The 18,692-nt window shown below is 56.9% G+C and overlaps 1 protein-coding gene across 1 annotated transcript; it reads right to left on the reverse strand.

Annotated features, from left to right (window-relative positions):
• Positions 1–646: 646 nt before the first annotated feature.
• On the reverse strand, positions 647–15,101 carry SLC25A1 (solute carrier family 25 member 1). Its single transcript, XM_069870872.1, has 9 exons — positions 14,980–15,101; positions 4,546–4,653; positions 4,317–4,416; positions 3,963–4,101; positions 3,083–3,167; positions 2,870–2,974; positions 2,350–2,465; positions 2,022–2,095; positions 647–1,930 (listed from the first exon to the last, which is right to left on the reverse strand). The coding sequence occupies exons 1-9, from the start codon at positions 15,068–15,070 to the stop codon at positions 1,816–1,818; spliced, it is 933 nt and encodes a 310-aa protein (XP_069726973.1). The 5' UTR covers positions 15,071–15,101; the 3' UTR covers positions 647–1,815.
• Positions 15,102–18,692: the final 3,591 nt, after the last annotated feature.

Here is an 18,692-nt window from a genome sequence, read left to right on the forward strand (position 1 = left end):
CTTGGGAGAAGAGCCCAGCTCCCTCCTCTCCACAACCTCCTTTCAGGTAGTTGTAGAGAGCAATGAGGTCACCCCTCAGCCTCCTCTTCTCCAGGCTAAACACCCCCAGCTCTCTCAGCCACTCCTCATAAGGCCTGTTCTCCAGCCCCCTCACCAGGTTCGTTGCTCTTCTCTGGACTCGCTCCAGAGCCTCAACATCCTTCTTGTGGTGAGGGGCCCAGAACTGAACACAGGATTCGAGAAGCGGTCTCACCAGTGCTGAGTCCAGAGGGAGAAGAACCTCCCTGGACCTGCTGGTCACGCCGTTTCTGACCCAAGCCAAGATGCCATTGGCCTTTCTTGGCCACCTGGGCCACTGCTGGCTCATGTTCAGTCGCTGTCGACCAACACCCCCAGGTCTTTCTCCTCCAGGCAGCTTTCCAGCCAGACTTCTCCTAGTCTGTAAAGTTAACCAGGACAGTTAATAAAATGCCGTGCATGGAATAATGCAAGCCTAGAGCTGCCGGGATTGATGCCGATGCTGCCCCAGGAGCACCAGCTCAGCTGTGGAGAGCAGCACGACTGGAGCACAATGAGGAACCCCCTTCTCAATCCCCACCCGCGCCGCAGGAGCTGCTCAGCACAGCCTGGACACCAACGCAGCTGCTAAAGCCGAACTGATTTTATTCAAATTGCGAATGTAAAACAGAATAATAACAACCAAAAAAAATAACCAAGCCCTCACTGGCTTCAGAGCAGAAAGCTGCAAGTAAACTAAGCCTGGGCTTCCCTTCTCCTCCTTCAACCTCCCACGTTAAGGCTGCGTTTGTCACTGGCGATGGGAGGAGGAGGGACGGGGTGAGCCCTGGCTCCCGTACCTCCCCAGCTTCTTTGTGGGAAGTTTGGCACAAATCGGTGGGGCTGAGGCCGGTGCGGGGGAGGGCAGAGCCCCAGCCCCGCGGTCACGGGTGTTAGTGGGTCAGCGTGAAGCTCTGAAAGCGATGGGATCACCTACAGTGCCGCAGCGAAGCGGCTGGAGGGCAAAGAGGGGGAATGTGGCAGAAGAAGGGGTTTGCACCCCTGGTCGAGGGGCCAAGTCTGCGGCATGGGGCTGCGTCTCCCCACCCCGGCTGGCACACGCGTCTTGATTGTAAACGGGAAGCAATCACAGGGGCACTCGGCTCACAACAGTCCTGGCCCCATGGTAAAAATGAAAGGCCTGGCTATATGTGCAGTTTTGAGCAGCAGAGGAGCTGGGATGCTTCACCCCAAGGGGCCTCAGTGGGAGCAGGGAGGAGAGAGCCAGCGGGTGGCTGCCCTCCCAGCCCAGGTGGGTGCAAGGCTGAGGGTCCCCCTGGAGCCACCGTGAGAGCTGGTGCAGGCAGTGTCAGCACAAAGAGCCTCTGCCAGCTGTGGTATCTGATACAGAGCTTGGTCACCACCCACACAGCTCCAGGGGGCTCTCGACACCCTCAAAAAGTGCTGGTCCCTGTCTGCCAGGGTCCCCAGGGGACACCTCGCCCTGGATAACTTTACAGGTGACGCAGGAGCACGGGGAGGCGTCACCAGGGGGTTGGGGTGGGCATAACCGGGATGCTGGGGGTCTGGATCCTGGGAGGCTGCTCGCTCCCAGCTCCTTTCAGCACACAACTGGAAATGTAACCTGCTCCAGAGCTTGTTCCTAGACGTGAAGGCGGCCGGGTTTGGGAGGAGGGCGTGCACATGGGGCAGACTTGGCTCCGGGCAGCGCCGTCGGGCAGCTGCAGGCTTGGTCACGGCTCTCCAGATGCAGCCCCATGGGGCAAGGGAGGTGGAAGCCACCCCGGCCCGCTCCCCTCAGTCTGTTTTCCACACCTTGTTGAGGAACTTCACCACCTCGTCGTAGATGACGAAGACGATGGCGACGTCGAGGCAGACGCGGCCCAGGCGAGGGACTGTCCCCTTGTAAAACCTGCCGAGGATAGAGAGGAGGCCGTGAGGCTCGGTGGTGTCGCGACCTCCTCCCTGCCCACCCTCCCGCCCGCCCCCACCACTGGGCTTACGCCAGGGGCCCTTCGTATTTCATGATTTGGTAGGCGCAGTCCCAGGTGCTCTTGTACTTGTGTGCTTCCAGCCCCTGTGGATGGGAAAAGCAGGGTGAGAGGCCAGAACTGGGGGACTTTGGGAAGAAGGAGGAGAGCTGGGGGTGCCCCAGGAGAAATCATTCCCCTTTTGCTGCTGCGGGACACCGAACGCACCAGGGGTGTCCTCAAACTCCTCCCAGCATGGGCTGCTTGCGAGGGGCTGGTCGTGAGGGGCTGCATCCCCAGGCATCTCCCAGACCCCAGCCCGCTGCGGGCAGTGGTCCTGCACCGTGCCCCAGGGCCGTACCTGCATCCTCGTCTTCACCACGTCCAAAGGGGTGTTGCCGAAGACGCTGGCAGCTCCAGCAAGGGCTCCAAACACCCCCGTGACAAAGGGGTTGATGACCTTGTTGGGATCGTCCCCTGAGAAGGAGAAGAGGTTGAGGACAGAGTGGTGGCGTGGGGATGAAGCACAGCACCCCTGGAGGAACCCACAGGGAAGATCCCAGAGGTCTGGCTGCTTGTGGTCAGGGCTCACACAGTGCTGAGCTGGGGACTGGGGCATTTGGAGGGGACCATCCAGCAGCACCAGCACCATGGAACCCACACAGCTCTGAGGGGATGAAAGTAGGGGTGAAGATGTTGCTCCAGCACCAAGACCCTTCAGCCCCCAGCCCTCCAGCTTTCATCCTCCTCCATCATGACAGCCTCAGCCATAAGAAGCACGGGGTGTGCTGATGGAAAGCCCAAGCCCAGCTCGCACGGGTGGGCTGAGGAGCCAGTGGGACAGCTGGGGTGACCTTGGGGACAGGGACACCACACTGTACCTTTGTACCAGTTCTTGAGGGAGGTCATGACAAAGAAGCGGATGGCCTGGTTCGATCCTTGCTTGAGGACAGTTGCCGTTAAGCCTTGGTAGGTCCCCTTCAGTCCTGCAGCAAGACAAGGTGTTGGAGAAAAGCAACCCCCGCTCAGGCCTGTACGCCTCCTCCAGCCAGCAGCGAGGGCAGACAACAAGCCACGGCTTCCTTGGGACTCACCCTGCTCCCGAACGATCTCCCGGACACCATGGAAGAAGCCACGGTACTTGGGCTGGGGGGAGCACTGGTCATGGATAAACTTCACCTGCAAGGGAGACGACACGCTCGTCCTGGCTGAGGCAAGAGGGGATGTGAAAAGCCCCCGCTGGCTGCTGGCCACCTCTTGCCTTGCTCCAGGGACGGTTCCAAGACCAGAGCAGACTCACGTGGCCAGGTAAGGCTGGGTGAAGCCTGAGCCTACAGCCCACTCTGCATTTTCATAGAATCACCAGGTTGGAAAAGATCCACTGGATCATCGAGTCCAACCATTCCCATCAATCACTAAACCATGTCCCTCAGCGCCTCGTCCACCCGTTCCTTAAACCCCTCCAGGGAAGGTGACTCAACCACATCCCTGGGCAGCCTGTTCCAGTGCCCAATGACCCTTTCCAGGAAACTTTTTTCCCTGATGTCAAGCCTGAACCTCCCCTGGCGGAGCTTGAGGCCATTCCCTCTCGTCCTGTCCCCTGTCACTTGGGAGAAGAGCCCAGCTCCCTCCTCTCCACAACCTCCTTTCAGGTAGTTGTAGAGAGCAATGAGGTCTCCCCTCAGCCTCCTCTTTTTTTCCTCTTTTGCAGAGGAAAACCTGGGAAACTGCCTCTGCAAGGACTGCATGGCTTTTACGGGACTAAAATGGATGATGGGATGGCTCATGGGCCAGGAGGTTCCTCCCTGGAGCAGGGAAGGGGCCACGGCCGCCTGGCCTGACCTCTCCATGGGGCTTTCCAGCACCAGCTCCTCCCCTACAAAACCAGCCCCAGCAAACCCACGCAGCCCTGTGTCCTCGAAAGCCGGGCACCCCTGGCTCCTGCCCCCTCGCACCCCGGCGGCTGCCTCCCACCTTTATGGTCTCCATGGGGCAGACAACCACCACGGCCTCGGCCACGCCGGCGCCCAGCCCGCAGAGAAGGCCCCGCGTGCTGTCCAGCCGCCCTTTCTCATCTCTCATCTGGTTGCTGAGGAACTCGAACATCCCGAACCTGTGGAGGAGCCGCCGTAACAACCCGTGGGTGCCCGGCCAGGAGGCTGCACCCCCTCCTGCTCTGGGTTTATCCCTGGCAGCAACCACGCACCCTGCAAGGTAGGATCCTCCCAATCCAAGAGAGCACCCAGCTTCAGTGAGGAACCCCTGGGATATCGAGGCTGAGCCCACCCACGGTCCCCTCCGCTCACTCCGTGCCGCGAGGGCGCCTACCTGACAGCAGCTTTGGGGATGGAGCCGTACACCAGCGAGCTGAGCCCGCGGTACAGTCCCCGGATGCCATGGTCACGGACCGTCTGCTTCACACAGTCCCCTGTGGCACAGCAGAGCGGTGTCACCATCACCCGTCACACCAAATCCCAGCCCTCCCTAGCCCTAGCCAGGCTGCCAGGAGTCCAGATCGGGTTAGCGGGTTGGGGCAGGGTCCCAGATGCACACTCACCGATGCCCTTGTAGCGTGGAGGGTTTGCTTTCTCGTCCAGCTGCAGCTGCGTCTTCACATACTCGGTGGGGAATGTGATGCAGATCTCGATCCCTCCGGCCAGGCCACCTGGGTGGGAGGAGAGGAACGGATGATGATGGGACTGGGAGCAGTATCGTACCCATCCGGCTCGACAGCGGCTGAGCCCAAGAGCTCTGGGCTGGGATGTGGTGTTCGTGCCCTCGTCAAACCCTGCGGAATTCACAGGGCAGCAGGGCCCCGTGCCAACCTGGCCGCCTGCGCAGGCATCACCGCCTGGCCACGGCAAGAGCTGGTGGGGACATCAGCCAAAGGAGTAAGAAAATTGGGCAAAACCACACTCAGAGCTGCCTTTTCAGAGTCTTTCCCCCACTAAAGATGCTTCTCCCCCTCTGGAGCCTCACAGCCTGCAGATGAGCTGCCAGCATGGGGTTTTTATAAACCCAGCAGGGCCCAGCGCTGCTCCCCCAGCACCAGCAGGAGCCCATTTGCAAAGCCGGCCACGCCAGCACGGAGCCGCAATTATCATCAAGCCCGTCTGGCTGCACTGGACTCACGCGGCGGCGGCTGCCGGGGGCTGATTACAGCGGCTGAAGCCTCTCCCACCACAGCTGGGGACGTGGCAGCACCCCAAGAGAGAGCAAAGCCAGCTCTCGGTGGTTGGGCTCCCGTTGGGACCCCTGGGTCTGGCAGCAGAGCCAACCCCGGCTGGGATGGAGGGTCCCGGGAGCTTATCCAGCCAGCTAACAGCTACACAGCTCGGTTCCTTGTATTAAAGCGCAGTGGGAGCTCTTTGTGCTGTTATAAGAAGGAAGTGTGGGGCCAGCTCCAGCGTGAGGGTGGGTCAAGCTCCCCTAGGTCCTGTGGGGCCAAACCCTGCTCGGGCACAGCCTCTGAGCAGCAGCCTCCGCAGGAGCTCGTGCTGCACTGTGCAAGGCTACGGAATCCCAGGGTGCTGTAAGAGTCGGTCAAAGGATCGATTTCTGCCTCAACATTTTCTCATTTTTAGCCTCAGAACGTGACTGTATAAATCACCGAGGCCTTAGGAAAACAGCTAGAGCTGGTACGGAACGAATGCTTTGTACCTAACTACCTGTACCTACCTCCTTATCTCAAAAATGTTTTGTACCTGTCTTCAAGCTTCCCTGCTCTCTACCACTGTGAAAGATCCATGAAGCAAGGAGGAAAAGACAGCAAGATCAATGATGGGACTTACCACAGACCCATATCCCAACAGAGCACGTGGACAAGGTGACGATGACTACTGGCCTTCATCGGGAGAGCCCAGGCCGACCACCGCCACCACGAGGAGAGCATGCGTAAAGGGGGGAGACCTGCAGACACTCCTTTCTTGGCATGTGTGCTTGCTAGGTGGAGATTGGCACATCTCCACAGTCCAAGGCGGGTCATAGGTGTATTCACTAGCATAAAAGACAGCTCCGGAGCAGCTGAATTGGGGGGAACGGAAGACCAAGACAGAAGAAGATACCCCCCACTGTGGGATCACCTCCATCGAAGACAAAAGCAGCAGAATGCCTTCTGGACTGGGACTCCCAGAGACACCAGACACCTGTGGACCTGTGGTGGTAGCTATAAACCCCTTTTCCTTCTTTTCTCCCCATCTCTTTCCTTGTTCTCCATCTCTTTCTCTCATAAGTCACTTTATGAGCACAATTAATAAAGCATCGGCTTATATCGAAATTTAACTCCCCTGACTTGTAGAATTATTGCCTTTTTGCACTCTGAAATCATAAATGAAACGAACTGTCACGTGTCCGCTTATGAGTGGACTGTGAGAGATGCTGCCGTTGCGGTGCCCACCACAACAGCCTCAAAGGCTCCCTGCTCCTTGCCAGGGGAAGGCAGCTCAGTCCCAGCCCCACAGGACACAGCCTGCCACGGGGTCAGGTTGGCCGTGGGCTCCTGGTCACGGACAGGTCTGTGGGCACCACACAAGCTCGGCTTATCAGCACCCTACAACGTACCCCGCGAGGGGACACTGACAGGGGCACCGCAGCCCCCAGGATGGGGACATGCAGTGAGTGGCCCCGGCTCCCCACACCAGGTGAGTTCTCACAGTCTTATTTCTTCTGTATAGCCTCCAGATCTAAAAGAGAGACCCTTAATTCCTCTGGCGCTGCCTCCAGCTTCCCCTGCAGCATCTCCAGCAAAGACCCTCACCCAGCGGGGGAACGTCCTGGCAGGCTGGCAGCCCCCAGGGCCCCGCTGCCTTCTCTCAGCCGTGTCCTGCTGCAGGGAAAGGGAAGGAAAGGGAAGGGAAACTATCCCTTACGCAGTTGGGCAGCATCCACCTCAAAACAGCCTTGTCCTGGTTTGGCCAAGGGCTGCGCTCACGCTACGGAGGCAGCCAAGAAGCTGTGCCAAGCACAGGGATGGTGGGAAAGCCCAAGCCCAGGCTCCAGCAGCCCCTCTTCTCCCCCAGGCACACAGGGACAGGGACACAACGGCACCTGGTACCAGCCCAGCCGGGAAGCTCAGCCCCACGGGGCACAAGAGACGGGGCGTGAGGCCAGCTCAGCTCTGCTGCAGCGGACAAAGGCCCCTTGTTTCCTGCTGCCTTCGCAGGAGGGGTCGGAGCTGGTCAGCCCAGGCCAGGCAGGCGCCTCCCAGGAGGTGGCAAGGGGTGGCCACTGCCGGGCTTTCCACCTCCGCAGCACCCGGGGCTTCAGCAGCGTGGGAGGAAGCCATGGCGGCCGCAGCAGGGCTGGCTCACGCCATCGCAGCCAGCTGGCAGCTCTTCCAGGGCACCGCAGGACAGCCACCACCCTCAGGGTCCCCCGAGCATTGCAGCTGCTCCATCAACCCTTTTCCATCCTTCTATGTCCATCAGAGAATCATAGAATCACCAGGTTGGAAAAGACCCACCGGATTATTGAGTTCAACCACTCCCAACAATCACTAAACTATGTCCCTCAGCGCCTCGTCCACCGTCCCTTAAACACCTCCAGGGAAGGTGACTCCACAGCCTCCCTGCAGCCTGTTAAAGAGGTGGCAGACAGTGCCAGTCCCCTGGCACGGGGCCTCGTGGAGTACTGTAATCTCTCCTGCACAGCTGAACAGCTCCTGTGGGAGATGCTGGTGGGTCCCCGGCGAGCACCATGGTGAGGAACAGCATCCTCCAGCTGGGTGCAACGGTCCCCAAAAGGCCCAGCACCAGCTATCACCTCCCCGTGCCGCTACACACCACGGTGCCACCCACCTCATGGCCGCCACAGCCACAAAAGCACTAGAGGTGCCATCAAGGCCACTGCCCTTCCTCCTACACAGCAGACCTGGAGTGCTGGATGTTTTTAAAAGCCACAGATGTTGGTTCCCTTTCACTTCCCCAGCACCTCCAGGAGTGAGAGAGCAGGGCAAGACCCAGCACAAGTCTAGTCCTGGGACAACCAGCATCTTGGCTCGTGGCAGCTGCAAAAACAGCATGGGAAGGGATGCTGCGTGTTCTGCAACCTGCCCATAGCCCCAGAGCCACTGGGATTAATGACAGATCCTCAGATCAGGGAGCTGGAGACAAAAGGTGTCCCCATCCCAGAACCACTGTGAGAGCGGCTGCCTCCCTGGCACACGGCAGCCCACGCACGGGACACCCCACGGCTGGACACGGGTGCCCTGATCCCGTCTGTCACTGCTCCAAGGACAGAGGGGAGCTGGTCCGAAGGCCGCCCTGCCGCTGCACAGCTCTGACGCTCCTGGGGCAGCTGCGCACACAAATCACAGGGCAGGGGAACAGGTCTGTTCAGGATCTTCTCCCTCCCCCTGGCTCCTGGAGGTGTGTAGCCAGGTCCCCTCCCTGCCCCCAGGGCTGCTCTGGTGCAGATCTCATGGGAAGGGGCACCCAACAGGGATTCCAGATGCCCTCCACGGCTTGGAGCAACTTTTTTCCTGTTTTCCTCTGCCTGCAGAGAGACAGGGTGGCACAAACCACCCGTCTGCAGCCCCTTCCCTCCCTGGAAATACGATTCATCAGAGGCCCCGCTCTGCTGTTGAGTGTCCTCTTCCCATGACATTTTGTTCCACTGAAACCCTAATTCTATGCAAATAAATCACTCCATTGCCCACGACCAGCAGCTCCTTCCAACTCCCCTCCCTCGCCAGGGCTGCTGAGGGCTTTGCAACCTGTTTACCCGGACTTTAACCAGCAGCTTCAGCTCTTGCAACACCGCGGAGTCAGCAGTAACAGCCAGCAGCAAGTGCTCAGGAGGTGAAAGAGCAAGCGAGGCAGCCCAGATGCCAAGCCAAGACTCTCGGCTCTTAGCTGGATGCAGCGGAGCCAGAGGAGAGAGGATGTCCTTCAGGGAAGGTCACTGCCTGGACCCAGAGAAGTTGCTGCTGGCGGCGGATCCCGCTCCCAGCCCTGGAATCGCTCCCTGCCTGCAGCAATCCTGACCCCACAATCCCAGCAAGGAGGGAAGGGAAAAATACCTGCTTGTCAGCCACTTGGCATGGCTTTTGTAGAAGTCCCTCTCCTTTGTTTGGGCCAGGAGGTATTTGAGGACACTGCCAGAGCCCATGGGCGCTGCCGGGGAGAGCTGGCAGCAAGGAGATGGGGATTCTGGAGCTGGCAGCAAGGTGCTGCCCCTGCAACACTCACACAGCGTGTGACAGCAGGGGTGCACGCGGGTTCAGCTCATGTCCTCAAACCCCACCAGCAAGAAGCTTCTGGGGACACCAGCAGCCTGTCTCCAGTGCTCAGGGCAGGAGGATGCGGGTGTGACGGGGAAGACAAGCAGAGCCCCAGGGCCTGATGCAAACTAAGGCTGAGCAGCTGGGGCTGGCACTGCCACCCCCGGCAAACCCCTGCCTAGAGGCCAGCACCCCAGCAAGCACCTGCAGAAGGACGAGAGGTGGCACCAGCCCTCTGTCACTCCTGATGGTGAAGCAGGATGGAGCAGCCGTTCTTTGTGCAGCTCTGATGAGAAGTGGGCACCTGGAGAGCCATTTCAGCCTCTCCCTTTTAAGGGCAATTTCACATGCAGATACACAAGCACCTGATTTCCATCTAAGCAGCTCCTTTAATCTTCAGATTTCAGACACGGGACCACCCACTGCGGGCACTGCAGGTAATCCGGCCTGTCTCTCCTCTGCTGTGCTTACAGTTCCTACCCTTACGAGGGGACTTGGTTCCCTTTCCCATTAGCCAAAAGAGCCTTCAGAGCTGGGGAGATAAAAAACAAAAGAAGAATCAAAGACTAACAGGGTGCTATAAATCAGGGAGCCAGAAATGCCCACCTTTAGCTCTTCTCCCTTCTCTGCAGCCCCAGCCGCAGCTCAGACCTCTCTGCTGCCAAGGGATGGACACCTCTTGGCAGCCACTTGTGCTGCTCTGGATCTGCCCAGCTGAAGCCAGAGGAGAAATCATCCCACGCCTGCTGTGGTGGAACGGGTTCAACGGGCTCCACCTCTTCGTGCCTTCCCATCATAGACCATCTTGGGAAAGGGGCTCAGGGCAGAGCCTGACTCACGCCTCGCTGGGGGCAGGGAAAAAAACGTGTCCTGGGGGAGGTCAGCCCTTCTCGGAGAGCATCCGTCCCCTGTGCTGGGGCCAGGGAAGGCTGGGGGCAAGGCCAGTGGGGCGCACAGGGGTTCAGCGTGTCCATCGGTAAATAGACACGTGGCTGCTCTCGTCACAGGCTGGCAAAGTCTGATCCCGGCTAGGAATACACAGAATGACAAACACGAAACGTGCCTCTCTGCACCCCGTGCCATCAGGTGGGTAAACAGCCCCGTGCAAACAGCGCTGCAGATAATGCTGTGGATGGGATGGAGTAATTTGTTCTCAATCTTACTGGAACTGTCTTGTTTTAACAGGTCGTCCTTTCACAACCCGCTCATTCACCTCCTCTTTGCATTTACTTCTCAATGAGCCAATACTCCAATAAAACATCACTATTTTTAAGCAATTTGGCTGTGAGTATGATGGCGAAAGCCATTCCCCTTTGCTTTCAGCCACAGCATCATCTGCTTTTGGTGTGGAGTTCACCTCTGGGGACTGTCACATCCCCCATCCCAGCCCAACTCACCTTCTCCCCACTACCCAGAGCACCCCGAGGCGCTGGCTCTGCTGCCTCCAGCTGGCTCCCAGCCACCCCACCATCGCAATTCAGGCACCTACATTTTAAGTGTCCCAAACCCTCTCTAAAGACAGCCAAGCAGGGAGCCAACGCTGGAGTCCAGGGCTGCTGGGCACATGCCCCAGCACAACTGTTAGACGGAGTCACTGCCAGGGGAACAAAGGTTGTACCAGGCACTGAAGCACAGTGAGAAAGAAGAGATGGCAAGAAATCAACTTCTGCCTGTCAGGAGGTGACCCAAGACCCTCAGGGCACAAGCACAGGGTCATCACTGCCCGGGCAGGCGCGGGGAGGCTGCGTTGGCAGGCACTGCACAAGGCTGTCGGAGATGAGAGATGCTGCAACATCCCTCAGCTGTCAGCCCGTGGTACTCGTTGTCTCCTGGAAGATGGACGGCTCCTTCTGATCATTTACATCAACCCAAAGTAAACAGGCGCCTGCAGAATGTCAAGCAGAACATCGAGCATGTGAAAATCTCAGAAACTCGCATTTCAAAGCCCAGGGTTAACCCCAGCTCATAGAATCATAGAATCTCGCTCCAGAGCCTCAACATCCTTCTTGTGGTGAGGGGCCCAGAACTGAACACAGGATTCGAGGAGCGGTCTCACCAGTGCCGAGTACAGAGGGAGAAGAACCTCCCTGGACCTGCTGGCCACGCCGCTTCTGATCCAAGCCAAGATGCCATTGTCTCATGCAGAGTTCATTCAGACCAAGAAAGCTGGGCACCCTGATGTGGGTTCCTGGTCCTGGGGCTGACAGCCTCCTCCACCACTATCTGTAGGGCTGCTCAAGGTTTCCACAGCTCATGACCAGCTTGCTCCTGCCTCCCTCCACAAACAGAGAGCAGCCAGAAGAGGCAACCCCAGGGGAAACCATGGCCAGCCGTGTGCACCAAGAGCCAGCCACGTTCAGCCCACCAGCCGGCTCCCCAGCAGAGCATCAAGGGGGAAACACTCCCTGCCACCAGGCATTGACCTAAAAACCAGGGAGCGTGCAGGACCACAGCTATTCTCGGCAGCACAACCTCCCTGCTGCCCTCCCAGCACTGGCCCTGACAGCCCAGGGGACTTTGGGCTTTTGGGAAAGGAGTCCTGCTCTGCAAGAAGCAAGTCACAGCTCTCACACCCTGCCCTGGACTCCTCTCCGCTGTAGTTACAGCATTTCCTAAGAAAGATGATATCAAGAGATTAACAAATAAGAGGAAACTGAAGCTCTAATTACTGCTTTGTTCCCCTTGTGATCCTGGGCTCCCTGCTAGTCATGTGCATCACGCCCTACCCTGCAGGCCGTTCTCTTTCTCCCAGCAGAGCTCCTCTCCCTCCTGGGCCCTTGGTCCACTCAGTGCTATTTCCCACAAGGACTCAATGTTTGCAGTAAACATCAAAGCAACAGCTTCCACCACCGCTCTTTCCAAATCAAGCACCGTGTAGGAGAGCATCCAGGGGTCCCTGACCGAGCAGGATTAGGTGTAGGCAGGAACAGCAACTGTGTCCCAGGGAGAGCAGAGGTACCGTGCAAAGGGTAAGGCAGCTGGGAGCTTCTCCGTGGGAGGGAGCAGACCCCAGGCTTCAAAGGTGGCTAAAAACCGAGTAAGACTGTACTTAACTCTGGGCAGGGCAGGCTAAGCCTTTCATCAAACAGCCGCTGCTAACCAAGAGCAAAGTTCTCAGGAGGAGGGCAGGGGAGCGGGACTTTGGCTGCAAAATGGCACTAAGCGTTTGTGCTGGGCTCTGAATCCCCACCACAAGCTGGCTCAAGTGGATCTAACGCCCTGCAGTGCCCAAAAACCCAGCAAGAAGCCAGAGGTGTCTCACCATACGCTGCCTTTATTTAGAGCTCCCTGCTTGGCCACCACAGCACAGCCCATGCTGGGAGCCACAGAGCCGACCAGCAGCACCCACCCCTGCAGCAGCCCAGCAGGCTCAAAGGTTTATTTTATAAACCATGACACAGGGACTGAAAGCTGGCTGTGGGAAGGCTGGAGGCACAGCTGGACTCCCAGGTCTGCCTGCTGACAGGTTATTACCCAGCAGAAGAGATACGAGCAAGCCCTCAAATGAGCTCATGGGTTCATGAGGATTACACCAGCTTAACAACAGGTAACCAAGCCAGCAGATGAGTTAGAAAGACATGGATAATACTGATTTCAGCAGAAAGCCTGCACATTTACCAGTCTTTTAGCCAAGGGTAGGCTAAGCAGCATTACAGCAAACCTTTGCGTCCAACAGCTACGTCACTTCTGACCCAGTGCCAGCTCCTCTGGATCTACTGTGTCCTGTCAGTTCAGAGCCTGCAGGTTCTCCCCTTGCAAAACCGTGTAAGACTGCGACCCACAGTCCCAGGGACCCACACCCACTCACATCCCTGCCTTCTCTGGAAGCCCCACACAGCCCAGACCAAGCCCTGGCAGTGACACCCACCCCAGCAGCCAGGACAGCTAAGTTGCCTTCAAATGCTCGGGCCACAGACAGGGCCAGGACCAGCATCAGTGCAGGCTGGGTGGCCACAGCAAGGGAAAGCGCTGCCGCGGCACACAACAACCGCTTGGACAAGTGAGAGCCCATTAGACAATTAATTTTTAACTTTGAGTTTGTCTGCTGTGTCAACTGAAGGAGAAGAGTTCTTGGCAGCCAAAGCTTCACTTGCATCTCGTCATAAGAGCCAACCCAGCCTGCTCAGGTCTGGGCAGTGAAAGGGAGCTCAATTACACAGGGGCTGGGAGCAGATATGCATCCAGGACAGGTTGGTGGCTGCTTGTTTAACTCCATCAGTACAAGACAGAGGAAGCACAGCACAGCAGGAGCAGTCCATCTCGAACATCTCCAGCTCTCTGAAAAGCTGAGCTCTGGATCACCCACCCATAGCACAGACAGACATCAGATTAGAATCCCTGAGAGCATCAGCAAACCCCTTAAAGTTAGTAGATACAGCTGCAAAAGGCACTGCACCCCCAGCAAGGCACTGGAGGGCCATGCAGGCTGGGACACAGGGAGTTAACCGCAGCTTTCTCCCATCTCTGTGGTTCTCTAATACAATTAGCTGCCACAGAAGCTTGGCTGGACTCCTGCCCATTAACCAATCACTCTGATTTGCTTTGTGTGGGGAGAAGACCAGCATCTCAATAGGGTCCTTCTTCCACCACCTCTGCAGCCTCGCGAAGACCCCGAAGGCTCCTCTGAGGCGGGGCACGTGCAGCTTTGCTTCACGTTACTCAACCTGACACCTGGCAGAGGCACCATGTCATAGAATCATAGAATCACCAGGTTGGAAAAGACCCACCAGAACATCTTCCCAGCACGCTCACAGCAAGTTTCCTGGTGGGGAGAGCAGGGCAAGGCTCCCGCAGCCTCCTTCAGAGCCTGCTGATAAGCCACCCCTAGCTGACCATCCCCGATTGTGGATGCAGGCAAGGGCTACAAAGTCTCCTGTTACAATGACAACCTGCTGCACTGCACATGGGGAAGAGCTGGGAAAGACTGGGGAGGCTGGATAAGGAGGAAAGCACCTGTCCTTCCCAGGCTAATCATCGAATCATAGAATAACCAGGTTGGGAGACCCACTGCATCATCGAGTCCAACCATTCCTATCAAACCTAAGCTTGGACTCAACCCATTTAAAAGATTTCTAAATGAAAGGGGACAAGGAGAGGACTAACAAGCCGCTTCGAGAGGGTGCGGCAGCACAAGTCTGGAGACCCCTGTTGCGGAGGGAGCTCTGGAGGAGCCTCGCCTCGCCGAAGAACTCTTTGAATGAGAAGGCACCTTCTTTTTTTTGGTTGTGCCCAGGTGATGCATGGACCCCTCCTGGCGAGGCGACACTGGGAGGCCCCATCATCCTCATCCAAGCACTGGTACCCACTCCCACCATTGCCACTGGCTCCAGGGGTTCAATCTAGGGGTTCAATCTAGGGGTTCAACCCAAGGGTTCAACCCAAGGGTTCTCTGGGGCTGAGCGAACCGTGACCGGTGGGAAGAGCCGGAGCAGCGAGCTGGAAGCAGGGAGAGCATCTCTCCTCCTGGGTCCCCTCGGAGGGGACCAGAGTGAGCCACGCGAACAAAGGCACCAGCGGAGGAGGGGGAGCCGGCTGGAAACCACAACGCTCTAAACGCATCAACCGCCGCGGCTCGTTCGAAATAGAAGGCGCTCATCGCCGAGGAGCCACCCAACGGTTATAAAGGAGTTGAACGAGGCTAGAAGCAGCAAGCGAGCTCCGGCAGGGGCTCCCCCCTGCCCGCTGTGGCCGGTCCCCGGCCACAGCGGGCAGGGGGGAGCCCCTGCCGGAGCTCCGCGTTACCACCTAGCGACCCCCCCGGCCCCGTCCTACCTGCCAGGATGGCCTTGCCGGGGTGGGTGAGCTTGGCCTTGCCGGCGGGGGCCGCTGCAGCCAGGCTGCGGGGCTCGGCGGGGCCGGCCATGGCCGCGGGGCGGCGGCTCCTGAGCTGCCGGCGCCGCCGGAGCGAGAGCTATTTGAGGGCGGCGCCCGCGGGGGGCGGCACCGAGCGTCACATCCTCGGGGCGGGGGGAGGAGCCGCAGCGGGAGAGGGGAGAGAGAGAGAGCCGGGAGCAGCGCCGAGGGAGGGAGTCGGAGCTCCGCTGCCACAGAAGCGCTGCGGGATCGTCGGGGACGAGCGTTCCCGGCAAGCGCTCGCCCTCAGCGCCTCGTCCACCCGTCCTTTAAACGCCTCCAGGGAAGGGGACTCAACCCCCTCCTCCCTGGGCAGCCTGTGCCAGTGCCCAATGACCCTTTCCATGAAGGTTTTTTTTCCTAATGTACACCCTGAACCTCCCCTGGTGGAGCTTGAGGCCATTCCCTCTCGTCCTGTCCCCTGTCACTTGGGAGAAGAGCCCAGCTCCCTCCTCTCCACAACCTCCTTTCAGGTAGTTGTAGAGAGCAATGAGGTCTCCCCTCAGCCTCCTCTTCTCCAGGCTGAATACCCCCAGCTCTCTCAGCCACTCCTCTTGTTCTCCAGCCCCATCACCAGCCTCGTCGCTCTTCTCCAGACTCACTCCAGAGCCTCAACATCCTTCTTGTAGTGAGTCATAGAATCATAGAATAACCAGGTTGGAAGAGACCCACCGGATCATCGAGTCCAACCATTCCCATCAATCACTAAACCATGCCCCTTAGCACCTCATCCACCCATCCCTTAAACACCTCCAGGGAAGGTGAATCAACCACCTCCCTGGGCAGCCTCTGCCAGTGCCCAATGACCCTTTCTGTGAAGAATTTTTTCCTAATGTCCAGCCTAAACCTCCCCTGGCAGAGCTTGAGGCCATTCCCTCTTGTCCTGTCCCCTGTCACTTGGGAGAAGAGGCCAGCTCCCTCCTTTCAGGTAGTTGTAGAGAGCAATGAGGTCTCCCCTCAGCCTCCTCTTCTCCAGGCTAAACACCCCCAGCTCTCTCAGCCGCTCCTCATAACACCTGCTCTCCAGCACCCTCACCAGCTTTGTTGCTCTTCTCTGGACTCGTTCCAGAGCCTCAACAGAGTCGCCACCAGACAGCCTCTCCCCATCCCTCCACAACAGTCTCCTCTGTCCTCACAAGAGCCTTCCCCCATCCCTTCCATCCCTGCCCTGATGGCCTTTCCCTGTACCCACAAGGATTTCCCAGCCCCACCACCCTGCCTGTCCCCACGGCACAGGCACCAAGTACCAGCCGCAGCAGGCTCCGAGGTTGACCATCATTAGCTCGCTCCGGAGCCTCAACATTCTTCTTGTGGAGAGGGGTCCAGAACTGAACACAGAACTGAATTGGAGCAAATAATAAAAGCACCCTAAAAATCAGCGAGGTGTGCCAGCCCAAGGCAGTTCCAGCCTCTGCTGCTCCCAGCACAATGTGTTAAGAGGGCTTGATTCTCATTTGTGTTTCCAGTAGTGAGGAAAAGAGACAAGGGGAATGCCAGGGCAGTCAGAGCCTGTGAACGCCCAGCACTGCCATGGGGAGAGAAGCCAAACATTCTCCAGTTAAGAGTGCCCAGACACAGGGCTTGGTTCCAAGAATGGGGAGAGTTTTAGCTGGTATTTATTACCTATCACTCCTAAAGAATGAGGCTGCGCAAATCACATCACTGCTCACTGCTGTTTATCTGCAGATGCAGGAAGAAGGGTCCCCGAGCAATGTATTTACAGGAATATAGGGAGGGAAAACGCTGCTGTTCTTTCCACCCAGGATTTCACAGGAAGCAGGAGACTGGAGCTGGACACCAGTACCGTGTGCTCCCTCACACCTGGAGCAGCCACCCTATTCCAACAGGGAACATTTTGTGGAGGAACTCTCCCCCAGCCACACACAGGGCATGCTCCTGTCAAGACTTGCTATCCGTGCATTTTGCGACAGGATTTTTGCTTACTAATTGGGCAGCTGAATTCCAGCTACCAGCCTCATCTACAAGCAAACTCCACTGCTATTCAGCTGTGGTTCCCCTAACCGCCTGCAGAAGGACCAGTTGGGAAACAGAAGCACCTTTATGCTGCCAGGATTAACAGCAAACGAACGTATACTTGCATTGCAGAACTCGTCCCCAGGTAAGGCCAGAACCATACGCAGTTTCAGAACAGTTAAGAGGCACAGAGGCAGTCCCATGTCAAGGCTAAAGCCACCCACCTCCAGCATAGAGAAGCAAAGCGAGTAAAATTAGCAGGTAAAGGATACAGGGAAGGAACAAACACTCAGTTGGATGCAGAGCAGCTACTCGGTGTTTGGGTTAGTGGTACAGGAATGACAGAAGGTAAATCCTTTCAAAGGTGGCAAACAAATGCAGTTGGACTTCTGATTAATCTCTGCAGCTCCTCACTTGCTTTCCATAAAATTATCCTAACATTCATGCATGTTTGTAGGCATGTATTAACTGCTGCTGTGATGCCAGGATTACCTTCACAATGAACACTGGCTCTTACACATTCCCCAGTCACGGTCTGCGAGGCCTTTTCACAACCTCACCCTACCCGAGAAAATACTCCACCACATGCTTAATTCGCATCAGCCCTGATGGGATTCACAACAGCACTTACTTTGCTGAACAGGGAAAGGATTATTCATATTTAATCACACACAGATTGCAAGCCATCTCAGCTTGACCTCCAAGAAGCTGCTGACACCACTTGTCAGCAGAAAACCTGAAGAGCATCGAAGGAAGATAAGCACCCCCTGAAATACCAGAGGTTGCAAAAGTGTGCTTTAAATCCTGTAAGCAACTTATGTGAGAGCAGAAACTTGACTAGACTTGCACAGACAAAAGCATCTCCTAGGAAATGGGTGGTCAAAGCAGCCACTGTTACAGACAGGACATCAAGGCCTCTATTTTACTGCTCTCGCTTCAGGGGTTTTCATGGGAACAGCCTTCTGACAATCTGAGTCCATCTCCGTTGCTGGTGGCTGGTGCTTGTTTCTGCTGCTGTAGAAAGATAGGAGAATTGTGAAATACAGAGTCAGGTGCTACTGCAGCACTGTGTTACACCTCATGGCATCCCTCTAGGCCCTGAGAATCAGAATGAAAGAGAGAACTACTGAAAAGGAAAGACACTTTTATGACTTTTTTTTTAAACACACAGACCAGTTGCAGGCAGAGCTTTCTGGATCTTGGGAAGCACATAAACAGTCATCACACTTGATCAGTTCCAACTATCTCTCCCTTGCCCATTGCCAAAATTATTATTTTTAATTTATTTAATTGGCACAGCTTGATGCACCCAGCAGTGCACCACGGTTTCAGAGACTCTGAATGGTCAGTACGAGGCAGATAACTTCCTATTATATGCCCCTGAATCACAGCATCTCTTCATTTCACTGGATAAACAGCTATATTACCTGAACACACAGCACATCAACTACTACAAACCTTTCCATGCATTATTAATCGCCATCACTTGGGGTCTTATGGTAAAACAAGAAAATTCATATTTTCTGAGGTTCCCTGCCAAGGCCAAATGATTCCTTTATGCATAACAGATCCTGCACCTAACAGGCTTCAAGGAGAAGCGATCGTCTTGAAGGTCTGAGTCAACATTCCCCAGCTTTCAAGTGTGTGCAGCAGGAGCA

This window comes from Phaenicophaeus curvirostris, chromosome 17 (assembly GCF_032191515.1).
Source record: "Phaenicophaeus curvirostris isolate KB17595 chromosome 17, BPBGC_Pcur_1.0, whole genome shotgun sequence".
NCBI lineage: Eukaryota > Metazoa > Chordata > Aves > Cuculiformes > Cuculidae > Phaenicophaeus > Phaenicophaeus curvirostris.